The sequence below is a fragment of the Lonchura striata genome, chromosome 17 (genome assembly GCF_046129695.1).
Source record: "Lonchura striata isolate bLonStr1 chromosome 17, bLonStr1.mat, whole genome shotgun sequence".
NCBI classification, from domain to species: Eukaryota; Metazoa; Chordata; class Aves; order Passeriformes; family Estrildidae; genus Lonchura; species Lonchura striata.
Window position 1 is genome coordinate 1,127,525 of NC_134619.1, and position 13,424 is coordinate 1,140,948.

At 53.3% G+C, this 13,424-nt stretch overlaps 1 protein-coding gene across 1 annotated transcript in view; it reads right to left on the bottom strand.

Annotated features, from left to right (window-relative positions):
• The window catches only part of RIPOR3 (RIPOR family member 3), a 41,642-nt gene that overhangs the window by 3,291 nt on the left and 24,927 nt on the right, over window positions 1-13,424 (bottom strand). The window contains exons 8-18 of the mRNA XM_077786973.1: window positions 13,056-13,119; window positions 12,654-12,697; window positions 11,753-11,878; window positions 10,563-10,708; window positions 5,604-5,733; window positions 4,717-5,250; window positions 3,361-3,497; window positions 2,973-3,105; window positions 2,433-2,541; window positions 1,199-1,363; window positions 898-1,056 (exon numbers count right to left, since the gene is read on the bottom strand). Of these exons, the coding sequence (XP_077643099.1) occupies window positions 898-1,056; window positions 1,199-1,363; window positions 2,433-2,541; window positions 2,973-3,105; window positions 3,361-3,497; window positions 4,717-5,250; window positions 5,604-5,733; window positions 10,563-10,708; window positions 11,753-11,878; window positions 12,654-12,697; window positions 13,056-13,119 (1,747 nt within the window). The remainder of the gene's footprint in view (window positions 1-897; window positions 1,057-1,198; window positions 1,364-2,432; window positions 2,542-2,972; window positions 3,106-3,360; window positions 3,498-4,716; window positions 5,251-5,603; window positions 5,734-10,562; window positions 10,709-11,752; window positions 11,879-12,653; window positions 12,698-13,055; window positions 13,120-13,424) is intronic.

The following is a 13,424-nucleotide window of genomic DNA, read 5'->3' on the forward strand; positions in this document are numbered from 1 at the left end:
ACCGCGGGCAGAGCCCCGGACAGGGACACAGCCCGGTGCCCCCTGTCCCAGCCCGCTGCCCTCTCCCTGTCCCAGCCCGGTGCCCCCTGTCCCAGCCCGGTGCCCGCTCCCTGTCCCAGCCCGGTGCCCTCTCCCTGTCCCAGCCCGGTGCCCGCACCCTGTCCCAGCCCGCTCCCTGTCCCAGACCGGTGCCCTCTCCCTGTCCCAGCCCCCTGCCCTCTCCCTGTCCCAGCCCGGTGCCCTCTCCCTGTCCCAGCCCGGTGCCCGCTCCCGGCAGGAACAGCCCGAGCGGGGCAGGACAGCCCTCTGCCCGCCCTGCCCCTGTCCCGTGCCAGGCTGGGACAGCAGAGCAGTGCTCAAGCACCCAGCCCCTCCACGAGTCCTCTGCATCAGCACCAGCCTGAAGATGTGGCCAATGGCTGGACTATTCTTAAATAATTCTTTCCTGATACAGAGAAAGTTTTGGAGTACTTTTGATATGTTGGACAAGAGTCCAGTGAGGCACTGGCTACCTCAGTCTACAAAATGCAGGTCAGTAACCTCTGCAATGTTACTGTTCTTTTCTGTGTCCGAGTCCAGCTACAGCAGTGAACCCAAGCCACACACTGTGCTCGGTCCTTGGATCCAGCTGGAGGCTGCTCCTGACTCAGTGTCTGCTTTAGCTTTGGAATATCCCAGAACCTATTTTCAGGGCACTTAAGCCCATCCTTCACACGGGGTTTGTTTGCACACGCTCAGATACGGGAGTCAAGCACGCTTTTCCTGTTCTGATTAAAACTACATGGTCATAAGGGGAATAAAAATGGAAACAAGCTGTCAGTGCAAGGGCTGGGCTGTTTCCTGCTCTGGAGCCTGGAGGGCAGCAGCCCTGCAGGAGGAGCCGAGCACTGCCTTTACCTTCTTTAGCGAGTTTTGCCAGGTGTTTCTCCAGGCTGCCGATGTGGTGCCTCTCCAGGTAACGATAGAACTGGAACAGAGTAACTGGCTCCGTTTGGAAATGGGAGGAGGGGAGCAACCCATCACAGGTGAGGATCTGCTCCAGCAGCCGCTGCAGCACTGCAGGGAGCAGGACAAACACAAAACACACAGGCTGCTCACGGGGAAGCTGCTGAAAGGTTTGGGGTTGGGGTTTTTAAATGCACAAGGACCATTTGCAGCACTGCTCTGGAATGAAGTGTGGCCCGGTGCTCACTGGTACCTGTCTCCAGGTGGCTGGGGTACTTCTCCTTCACTTTGAGCATCATTGTGTATTTCAGAGCATGACGGAACCTTTCTGCCGAGGTCACCAAGATGCTGCTGCCAGGCTCTGCGAGATCACTCCAGATTTTCAGATACTGCTTCTTCTTTTTAGTCTTCTGAATAACTGAAACCCAGCATTTTAAAAGGTCAGCGAGCTCTAGCAGATTTGGGGTTTTAGATGAGAAATTAGGCAGCAGATGGGCTATCTGGACACGGGGTAGCACTAACTTGTATTTGCATTAGATATGGTTTTGTTAAAAACGGGACATTTGTCTCCCAAATGTTCACACTCTCAAGCACTGAGCTTGCCATCAGCAGCTCTTCTGCCTCTTATTGTTCCCTTTATCTCTGAGTCAGTTCCAGAAGAACATTCTGGAAGTTTCAGGGGCCACCCTTCTGTCAGCCAAGGAGGTGCCACTGGCAAGGGTTTTTGGGATCCTCCTCTGCTCCTTGCCCAGGGCAGAGCTCTGACCTCGGGGCTCTCGTGCAGCTCTTCAGGAACCCTGTGGCTCCTCATTTGGACCCTCCATCCCCCAGTTTTACCTCCAGACACTGAGCTCCTGCCTTTCAGACTCCCACACTTCCCATCACACTGTACCAGCCCCCTGCAGCCCTGCTCCAGGGAACAGTTTATTCCCACATCCTCCAGGAGAGAATCTGGCAGAAAATGCTTCCAACTAAAATTTGCATTCTTGCTGCTCTATTTACCAGGAAGAGAACAAAAGCCTTCCAAGCCTCTCATTGTGCTTTATCATTTTGTCATGTCCAACTGCCAATGGAAGAATTTAGTAGTGGGGAGACCCAAGATAAAATTCTGTGCCCACCAAACTGTTCTGGCAAGTGGGCACAGAATTTGGGCTGTTTGCTTACCAAGAAAAAGCACAGATATAAAAGAGGATTTTATTAAGGCTGCTCTTTGACTGCAAACTGCACCACCTGCATCATCCCTGTTTAAGATATACCAGTTCAGCTACTCTAAGACCAACTTCTCCAATATTTTTCCTTCTATGTAGAAGAAAAGATTAACCAAAGAATGAGCCCTGGTTTTATGATGAGCTGGTTTGATGATGTCAACGTTTGCAAAGAATTTAGAATGAAAACCTTGGCTCAGGGAAGGCTTGGGCAGGCCCATCTGGAGTGCAGCTCTCCCACTTCTGCACCTCTGCATGCCCTGGGGTAAGGCAGGTACTCACTTTTCTCCACAGACAGATCCAGGACATCCCCCAGGACTCGTGTCTGCTCTGACACCTCTTCCAAAATGCTCTCCTGGACCACCTGGGCTATGTTTGGTGTCCTCAGTTTCTGAAATGCAACAGACATAACTCAGGAGCTGAAACAAGGGCAGGATCAAGCTCCAGATAAATGAGGATTGGTCCAACTTTTAAGACAAGTGAAAAATCTTCAGCTGCTCCCAGAAGGCCCCTTGCCCACCAGACACCTGCTCCCTGTTGTAGCAGTTTTTCATTCATTAAAATGGCCCAAGCCAAGCCTGTGTGTTTGCAGCCTGATCTGGGCACAGAGCTGTTGCTTAGAGCAAAACCCAGAGGCTGGGAAGAGGCAGCAGAGTTTTGTGTGACATGTTCTGTGTGGACACACGTGTTCACTGCATTAATGCACCAATTTCCACTCTGAGTCTCCCTGCTGTTATCAATCAAACAAAACATAGCAAATTCTCCTGTAATCAGCATGAGCAGTGGCAGGCAGTGCCTGGAAAGCCCCAGGCTGCTCTGTACCTGCAGGAGACCTTTGCACAGCCTCAGGTGTGTCAGCAGCAGCACGTCTAGGTTGTCATCCCCTGTAGTTACATCCCGTGCTTCTGGTCTCGTGTCACAGCTCAGGGACTGGAGCACGTTGTCATTGTATGTGCTGGTGAGATGAGGGGAAAAGAGAGTTACAGCCTCATCACTAAACAGAACGGAGATGGACAGTCCCAGCAGGAGCTGTGAAAGAAACCAGGTGGCATTGAACAGAAACCAGCATTTTCTTTAACTGCCTTTATAACCCTCTCTGAAAATGTGGGCAGGCATTTCTGTGCTGGATTTGACACCCCAGCTGTTTCCCAGCCCAGAGAAGCTGCTCTGGGACCCCTCTGCCTGTGCCACGAGGTGCTGCAGCACATACCTGACACTGCCTGTCCTCACACTCCCAAACAGGGACAGCTCATCAGCACTGCAGTCAGCGTTCAGGAAATCAAAACTCTCCAGCACTGTCTCCACCATCAGACTCTCCATAGAGGAATGTTTGTGCAGTGTCTTCAGCTGTTGATGAAGTGGAAGCAGAAATACTGTTGTGTGTAGTTGGCCAGCCATTTTGCAGTTGCTCTTTGCTGGTTTTGAAATCATTCCTAATAATAAATCACTTTGCTTTTCTGATTTCCTTCCTAATAATAAATCACTTTGCTTTTCTGATTTCACTGTTAACACATCAGGGAAGTCAGTGCATTGCTACTTGCACATCAGTGCAGTGCTGCTTGGCAGGGTCTGTGCTTCATCCAGGCGGGGATGAGCCAGGTACAGCCCCAGAGCAATCTGCTGTGGTCTGCAGGGTTTGTCAAGTGCTGCTCCAAAGTGCTCCTGGTGCAGCAATCTGACCCCAAAATAATGTAGCTAGTTAAATTCAAAGCATGTTTCAATATTTTAATCCCTGTGGATTCCCCTTTATCTCCATGCCTGGTGAGAGCTGATATTCTCTGCATCCTCTGTCACTGACACAGTTTTCACTCATTCCCTGTATCTGAGCTCAAAGCAGCAGCCTTGGGGGCCTGTTCCATCCCAGCACAGCACCCAGGAGCTTCATATCAACACTGAATTTCATGGAGCCACTACCTTTGTCCTCCTTGGAAAGGCTGCTCTGAGGCTACTTGGTTTGGGTGTTAAATGCTGTCTTTCCAGAGGTTTCACGGGAGCAGGAGGCCAGGGCAGTTGTGTTTCTTACTCCAGGCTGGATCCTTCCTGCTCCCAGCCCTGCAGCCCAGCCCTGGCTGCTCTCCTCCAGGGGAAGGAGCGTGCCCAGCCCCTGGCAGCCAGGCAGGAGCAGGGCAGTGGCACAGAGCAGCCTCTGCTCGGCTCTGTGGCCACCCCGAGCTGCAGCACAGGGCTCAGAGCCAGCCCAGACACCGAGAGCAGACCCCAGCCGGGCTCTGCTCAGCCCGGGCTCCCACCGGGGCTGCCTTTGCTCCCCGAGTCCCGCCCAGCCTCTGCTGGCCAAAATCCAGGGCTCCCTGTCCCCTGTGGGATTTCCCTGACCTTTCTGGGGTCTCCCTGTCCCTTTGGGGTGTCCCTGTCCCTTTTAGGACCTCCTTGACCCGTTTGGGGTGTCCCTGTCCCTTTTTAGGATATCCCTGTCCTGTTTCAGGTTTCCCTGACCAAGCCACCACCACAGTGACCCGAACCCACAGAAGGGCAGAGCCACATGCCGGCTGCCACGAGACCCCATAGCGAGACCCCTCAATGAGACCCCTCAGTGAGACCCCCCTACCTTCAGCTTGTCCCTCAGACACGCGACCTGGCCCTGCAGGCGCTGCAGCTGGGCTGGCCCCCCGTGCTGCGGCTGCAGCAGGCGCAGCAGCTCCTGCAGAGCCCCGTCCATGGGCCTCGCGCCGCCCCAGCTTTCCTGGCTGCTGGTCTCCTGCTCGGCCAGGCGCCCACCCCGGGCCTGGCGACGGGGGGCAAGGCTGGAGGGGCTCCGTGGGAATCCATCCCCACACGGGGTCTTCTTCAGGATGTCCAGCGTGCTGTGGTCCGGGAGCGGATGCTGCGGCCCTTCTGCTCCGCTCTCTTGGATGATCACCAGCGGCGGCATCCTGTGGTCCGGGGCTGGGGTCGTACTTCTGGATTCTGCCCCTTTCTGATCCTCGGAGCTGAACGAGTCTCCCTCGCTGGTCTCCGCGGGGTTGTGGGGCTTGTTCCTCGCAGGGACGTCGAAGTCGCAGGCAGCCAAGTAGCTCAGGATGCTGGGAGGCTGGGCTTCCTCCCCTCCGTCCCCTGGGCTCTGCCTCTGCTGCAAAACAGACTGCAAGGAGATGCCCGGGTGAGCCTGGAGCCACTGCAAAGCCCGAGGTCCCTCCTGGGAGAGGGGACTGCTTCCCTGGATCCCACCAAGACTCCTGCAGCACACACCCACACCCCTGCCGCCCCAGCTGCTGAGCAGAGTTTTGTTGAGGGCTTTTTAAAACGCTTTACAAAATCTAAAATAGAACTTAAAAGAAAAGGGGTTAAAAGAAAAATTTAAAGAAGCCCCAGATAAACAGTAAAGGTGCCAGAGTGCTGTTTCACATTTCTGAGTGTGCTCCCGAGCAGCCTGATCCAGCCCAAAAGCCAAGCCCCGGGGCTGTGCTTTGCCTCTTGCTCTCCCCAGGTACTCACCAGGTAATACCTCTCTCTGAAGCTGGGCGTGTTTGGGGGGGTCCAGTTGTACAGCGAGCTCTTCCTGCTCCCCACAGAAAACTTGGCAGTGCTTCCAGGAGACAGAAACAGGCTCTCTGTGTCAAAGGGGCTGCAGCAGGAAAAGTGCCAGTGAGAGCAGAGAGCACAGAGGTGTCGGTGGGATTTGAACAGGGATGTTTAGTCAGCAACACACAGAATAAAACAAAACAGAAACTGCCTCTCTAGCCAGAATCTTTGATTGCTCCAGCAGAGAAAGACACAGGCAAAAAGGCTGTGGTTTGTACACGGATTTCTCAGCACCCTTTGGACAGAAACCTGTGCCAGAGCCTTTGGAAGAGGAGCCCAGTGGGCCCAGAGGCAGGAGTGTCCCCCTGCCACTGCTGCTGGCCCAGGCACTGACACAGCCCCAGAACCAGAGGGGAAGGAAACACAACACATGTAATAAAGAGAACTGCCAGCTTCCCTCCTGCAGAGCACACACCACCTGGAAAAACCAATAAAAGCCCTCATTATCCTTCAGCTATTAATCAACAACTCCTCTGGCTGGCAGGGGAAGCCTGTGCAGTGCTCCTGGGCAGGGATGAACCAGGCACAGCCCCAGAGCAATCTGGCTGTGGTCTGCAGGGCTCCTCAAGTGCTGCTCCAAAGACTTCCCAATTACCTACTCCATCTCAGCCCTTGGCTTCTCAGCTCCTTTGCAAAGCAGTGTGCAAAGAAACTCGTACCAATAATCCCCTGGGATGCCACTGAGCTAACCAGGAGACAGAAAACACATTTCAAGTTAAGTAAAGCAAGATTGGTTTCTATATTGGGGTTTTTTTTTTGTTGCTTACTGAGATGCCTTGTGGCACCAAAAGAAAGTCTGTTTTCCCACTTGAGTACTGGCATTTTGAAAAACGTGAATTGTTTGTAACAAGCCTGCAGCCTCAGTGATTGAATATAACAACCAAAGAGCAGGATAAAATTCAGCTATACATTGCAGGAGATGCAAGGACTAATCAATTGCAGGGAAATGAATTTCTGCTCTCTAGCAAAAGTTGAAAAGCAGAGTCCCACCCCTCTCTGGCGTCTCAGGCTGCATGGGACAGCCCTGCAGAGCATCCTGCAGTGCAGCTCTGTGCTCCTGAGCGCAGGGAATGCTCTGGCACCCCCCAGCCCAGGTGAATGGGCTGAAGCAGGCAGGGGCAGCCAGCTGGGCTCCATCAGCCCTGCTCCTCAGAGCCACGGGAAACCCATCTGCACCGGCTCACGGGCAGAAATAAATCGCCTTTCTGACAGCACCAGCCCTTCAGCCAAAGCCTGCTGTGTTTGCTAACGAAGCAAATTACTCCTGCCATGGCACTCTTAACAAAAGTCACAGGGATCTGTTCCCCAGATCTTTCATGTTTAGCTTTTAATACAGGGATGCAGTAATGCAAAATGACACTTCCAGGAGAGGAACAAGAACAAACAAAATCTGCTCTGCCCCTTTGACAATCCCTAAAAGCCTCCAGCAAAATGCAGCTCTTCAGCTGGCTGCAGGCAAGCACCAGCTCCTGGTCCTGCAGCAGTGACAGAGAGAGCAGAGGGGGACAGCAAGAGCGGGCTCTGCTCTGGAGCTCCTGTTACCTCTGGGCTCCCTGGGCATGACCCATCGCCTCCCTCCACATTCCTCCAGCAAACAAACCCTCAGCCTGGGGCAGCCCCGTTGAATCCATCTCCCCCAGCCCTCCGGCACAGGCAGAGCCAGCAGGGAATATCCCAGGGAGAGCCAGAGGAGCAGCCAGATGGAGTGGGCTTTCCCCAGACACCAGCCGCAGCCCATGGCTGGGATCCCTCATGCAGCAGACTTTGCAAGCAGACTATTGTCTTCAATTGTCACTGGCTTTTCCTCAGTTTGTTCAGTCACTTCCTGAAATCATTGACATAAAACCTCTGCATAGGTAAAAGCTGTGCAGGAATGTCATTGTTTAACCTTAAATTGTGGAGCAAGTACTTTGATGGGAGGTGGGGGTGGCTGTGGCTGCACTGAGAGAAAGAGTGGCTCCACATTTCCTGTCCACATTTCCCAGCCAACATCCACATGCCTGCACAGGATTATCCAGCAACAGCTTTTCAGGACTGAAAAACTACTAAAAAAAAAAACAACTCTAAAGTGACCCACAAGTGTGATCATCTTTGCTGTCGCCGTTCTGTGCCCCAGCCACTCCCCTCCTGTCCAGCCAGTCCATGGATTCAATTCAGACCAGAAGTGTGGACAGAATCCCTGCCTGAGTCCCACTGCTCAGCCTGTGAATCCAGGCTTACATTAACACCCCAAAAAAGCCAATTCTAGTCAAGGAGACTGGACTTGCTGTTAATAATGAGATTTTTCTTTCCCCCATTAAGCCCTGGGGGAAATGCCCTGGAATTCAGCAGGGAGGTGGTTGTTGGCTCCCAGCACCAGTCTCAGATTATCCAGCTCGGCCCAGCAGAGCTGGGAGAGCAGGGATGGGGCAGTGCCTGAAGGTCCTGCAGGAGGAACTGCATCTGTAAGAGCAACACTGGCAGTGGGTTTGCATCCCAAAATCACAGCCAGACCTTCCTTTTCCACTCTCCCTTAAGGTTTTGTCCCCCTGCTGCAGGAAGCCTGGTGAGCCAGGCCAGCACTGCTCCAAGCAGAGCCACCAGAGTGGTTGTGACTGGATGGTGCCCCCGGGTCCCAGTGCAGGGCACTCCTGGAGCTCTGAAAGGAGAATACAGCTCTCTCTTTATCCTGCATGTGAGACACAGAACTCAGACTGCTGTTTAGGTTGGCAAAGAACCCAAAGCCTTTTGCCAAACTGGCCAACAAAGCCGTTCTGCAACGGCCCGAGCTCATTCACACTCCTCATGGCACAATCTAAAAAGGAGCTGAAGGCACTTTTTGTTTCAGCCCAGAAGACCAGAGGTCTATTTAAAGAAAATGTACATTTAGAAGCAGAAGAGAGATCTACATTTGGATTTCTCCAAAAGCAGGTCTAGACTGAAAAATTGCCTCTCGGGGAACTTCGAGTAAATCGGATGGATTTGTTTAGTTACTCTTAAATCAGAGGAAAAAGCAGATGTTATTATGAGTGCTCTATCTCTGAAAGCAGAAACACCCTGAGTTATCACCACACAGCTTCTCCCTTCTGTAAACAGCCCCAGCAAACAGAATGTCAGAGGGGAGAGGCCAGCTCTGCACTGAGGAGCTCTGGAGAATCCACTTGGTGGGACCCCAACACATCCCACAAAACTTAAACACAGCAGAGACACCGAGCCGGGGCTCTCACGCTGGGAAATTCCAAGGGGGGATTAACTCCCAAAGCCAAGGAGGCACCAGCAGCTCTCCCAGCTCCAGGGCTGTGATCTGGCCCCAGCCCCAGGGATGTGCTCCTCCTGCCAGCCCAAAGCTGCAGCCAGAGAGTGGCAGCAGGGCTGGGATGGAGCTCTCTGCCAAGCTCTGCCCCAAACACGACGTGCTCAGGAGATTCAGGTTAGGAGAGCTGTGCAATAGCCCAGAAGAGGAGGGGGCTCTCCCCATGCAGTTCTTTTGTAAGAGCAACTTGTGTGCACAAAGAAATCTGAAGTTCCTGACAGTGAGGACAGGAAGGGAGCAGATCCAGCAGTGGGAATGAAGGGCTCTGCTGGCAGTGCCACTGCTGGGGCCACAAGAAGAGAGAAGTGATTTCTTCCACACTGTAAACTCCATTTACTGTGGCCACTGTCAGACCTCAGGAGGAAAAAGCACCATAAACAGGGGCAGGCAAAACTCTGCCAAGGTGAGTTTATTTCTTATTGACTTCAAGCAATTTATGCTTGAAAATAATTTTCAGGTGCTATGGCTGAGACACATTTTCTTGTGTCCAAGAACACATTTTCTTGTGCCCACAGTTGTGGGTACAGTGTCAAGAACCACAGCCCACAAAAGGGACACTCAGAAAATGGCACTGGAGCAATAAAGCTTTTCCTTCCCCAGCCATGGAACCAGAGCTGTTTCTGATTTTCCTGCTGGGAGCCTGCACAGGTCACAGGGACCTTTTGGGGGGCTCCTGACACCAAGGGGTGTTCAGAGGGCTGGGAGAGCCCAGGCTGCAGAGAGGCACAGGGCAGAGAGCCACTGGGCACCTTGCTGAGGGGCTGCTCTAGTCCTGGACAAGGGCAAATGGAAACAGCCTCAAAAGCCTTGATTTGTGGCAGCTGGAGCTCCCCGTGTGAGACACCAGTGCCATAAAGCAGAAATAACAGAACTACCTCAAAACCCTGTGCTGGGGAGTCTGGAGGGAGGAATAAGTGCCACTGCACCATCCACAATAGTGAGCATTTACTTTTAATAACATCAGTAGTCCACTACAAAAATCAAACTACAGATATAAAATATAAAACAATTTAACAGATTCCAGGCACGGTGACAATGCTCAGCTGTTTAAAAAACATCTGTGAGCAACTTCCCTGGAGTGCACGAGCAGCCTTGTATTCCTAACTACTCACAGTGCTCATACAAAGGTGCCAAGCCTTTGGAAAACTGCTTTTTAACAGTCATATCTCGGTAACAGTGACTGTCCTAAATCTTCAGCTATGTATTTATTTCATTGTGCCCAGAAACTGCTACTTTCAGTTTCATTTCATCACCCTCAGGACATTTTCTGTGCTCTGCAGACACACACACACGGCCTGGAGGCCACGGAGAGCTCCTGGTGGGCAGCAGAGCCAAGCCCGGCCATGCCGGGGTGCCACGGCTGTGGTGGCACAGAGGAAGAGCTGGAAGGTCACAGGAGCAGCTTGTGTGCCCTGCCCTGCCCGCTGCCAGTGCCAGCTGCTGCCCGGGGCTGGCTGCGAGGCAGCACGGGGCTGGTCTGTGCCCTGCTCTCGGAGAGAAAGGGGACAGGATGCTGAGACAGCTCAGGGCACACGGGAGCCCTGCACTGCTCTCCATCGTGTGCTTGGGGCTGCACTTACTTCCAGAGCACCTCCAGGCGCAGCTTGATGGTGCCCAGCTCGGTGATGTCCACCACGATGGCCTGGGGCTTGGTGCTGAAGAAGCTGATGCTGTCACACGTCACCACCCCCACCAGGACCGTGGCCAGGCCTCGCAGCTCTGTCACCTGCAGAGACACAAACCCCGTTCCAGCTCAGCAGGGAACCCCAAATCACTGCACAGAGAGGAGAACAGCCCAGGTTCTGCTCTGACACAAACCCAGCCTGACACAGCTCTGTGCCACCGTCCCCACGAGGGACAGCACAGAGGGGAGGGCTCAGGAGCTGGGGACACCCAGCTGTGCAGCTTTCCCTGATTTAAACCTGCTCTGTGCTTGGCTGGGCAAAGAGCACGGGGCACTAAGAGAGAGCAGGAGGTGATGAGGAGGACATTTGCCAGCGACTTGCATCAGCTGAGAGAGTACAAAAAAGACTAAAACTCTCACTGCCACACAAAGTGAGATGAATTTTCACAACAGTTACAGTAAAGCAGGGATCTAAATTAGCTTCTCACCCGATGCTCATTGTGCAGTGAAAGTAAACCACCACCTCATAAACCCACGAGCAAGGGCAAGGTGCCAGGGAGAGCTCCTGTGTAACCCAGCTGCTGCTGCCAAGGCAGGGCAGAGCTGCTCCAAGAGCTGCCAGAGCTGCCCTGGCAGTGCCCCAGCAGGGCAGAACCCAGCAGAGCCTTCAGCCTCAGCTCCCAGCTGGCAGGGCCAACCCTGAGTGCTGGCCCCAGAACCAGGGCTGGGCTCCCCACGCAGGAATTCCTCTCCCCCAGCACAGCAGTGCTGCAGGTACCCAACATCCACATGGGGGATAAGAGCAACATCTACATGCACATCTGTGTCTCCACATGTAGGCTGCATCCTAGAAACCCCCAGATATTGATCTAGGAGTTCTTAAACAAAACAGCAAACAAAAAACCCTAAGCACAACCACATATCCCAGAGCATGGCAAAGCAGATGGGCTAATACAGTTACCAGTGCCAAAGGAGAATCAGAAGTATTGTCTCTTCACTAGGCAGAGCACGAATTAACTTCCATTTTTCACACAGTTAGAAAAAGAAAACTACCTAAGAGTTTTGAGAAACCTGTGGTGGCCTAACAGGGAAGTAGCAGAAGACCTGTTAGCCCACTGCTTCCAATCCAACCATTATACACCACACCTTGATTTCAAACTTCTCGTGCAGATTGGGTATAAAAATCTTTTCTTCCTCATCCCATGTTTGGCTGTCATCGGTCTCAATTTTGCCTTTCAGCCTCCACTTTTGGCGCCCCAGTCGCACGAACACCTGGAAGCCACAGAGGAAAGGGGGTTGGGCCAGCACGTCCCAGAGATTCCCTTCAGCCCACAGAAGCAAAGCCATTCCCAAAAACTGTTGGGCCAGCATGTCCCAGAGATTCCCCTCAGCCCACAGGTCCCACCCCACAGAAGCAAAGCCATTCCCAAAAGTGCCATGGGAATGCCATGGGCCAGCACGTCCCAGAGATTCCCTTCAAGCCCACAGGTCCCACCGACAGAAGCAAAGCCATTCCCTTGCCCACTGCCCTGGACAGAGCAGGAAAGCAGAGACAGGATGGGGGAGCAGGTTTGAACCCCTGAAAAGCTCCCAGAGGCACGTCCCAGGCCCTGGAGAAGAGCCCAGAGCACTCTGCCCTGCAGCTGGGGTGGTGCTGAGGTACCAGGCACGGAATTCACTGCTGGAATTCCTGGGAAAGGTGAGGACAGGAGAGCACCCAGGGAGACACTGGGTGCATTCACACCATGCCAAGGGCAAGCTTCCAGGAAACTGGCAGCCCCTGCTGCTTGATTCCAGGCAGCTCTGGAGGCCAAGTCCTGGCAGCTGGGTTTGGTAGGCAACCTCTGGCATCATTGAAACCTCCCATAACACCCAAATCACACCCAGCCCCCCTGCCCAGCCACAGCGAGTGCCAAGCTCTGCTCCCCTCACAGAGAGCCTGGCTTGTCACAGCTCTGCTCCTGCACCTCCCACCCTGCCCCGTGCTGCCCCTGCACTCTCACTGCAGGAAAGAGCACAAAATGCACAGGGAAGTGGCATACTGCACCTCGTACTGGTCTCCTGGGCAGAGACGAGCGAAGCCCACCAGCCCTGCAGAGAGAAGGAAAACTCCCACTGTTTGTAGAGCCCTGCAGAGCCCCCCAGCACAGCCTGCCATAAACCAAGTGACCCTCTGGGGAGCTCCCCCTCTTGTCCCCAGCTCTGTGCAGAAGCTGCACCACCAGCCCAGCACACTCCCAAAAGGACAGCGTTAAATTGAGGTGAAAAAAGAAATCGTGTCAGTTTTGTATTCAAGTACAAAATACCATGGCAGGCACTGGAGCAAAACCAGAATTCTGTCCAAGGTCTCTCTGAGTAAATGGGCTCTCAGTGCATCAGACTGCTGCCCAGAAACCCCAAACCCATGAAACCCCAAATCAGTGAATGAGGGCAGGAGGAAGGAACCTACCTTTCATCTTCACGTGAAACTCTCCCAAGTGCACCTCCAGAGCTCCCTCTATGAAGCACATGTCCTGAAAGAAAGGCTGCACAGTCACCAGCACTGCCCAGGAGCTGCTTCCCACACTGCTGCTTCTTTTAAAGGATTTGGCTGCTTTTTTTTTTCCCAAAGGACACACAAACATTTTCACCAGTAAAGGCAGATAAAAGTAGTAATGTGAATGGATTCTGTGCAACAGCAAATCTGCCACAGAAGAGTGGAACTCCTTGACTCATCACTGTCAGTTACCCTCCATTACTGGCTTTGTAAAAAACGCACAGCTTATTCCTTCCATGCTCATCCCACACTTCCAGTGGAGCCATGAGAGACCCCAGCACC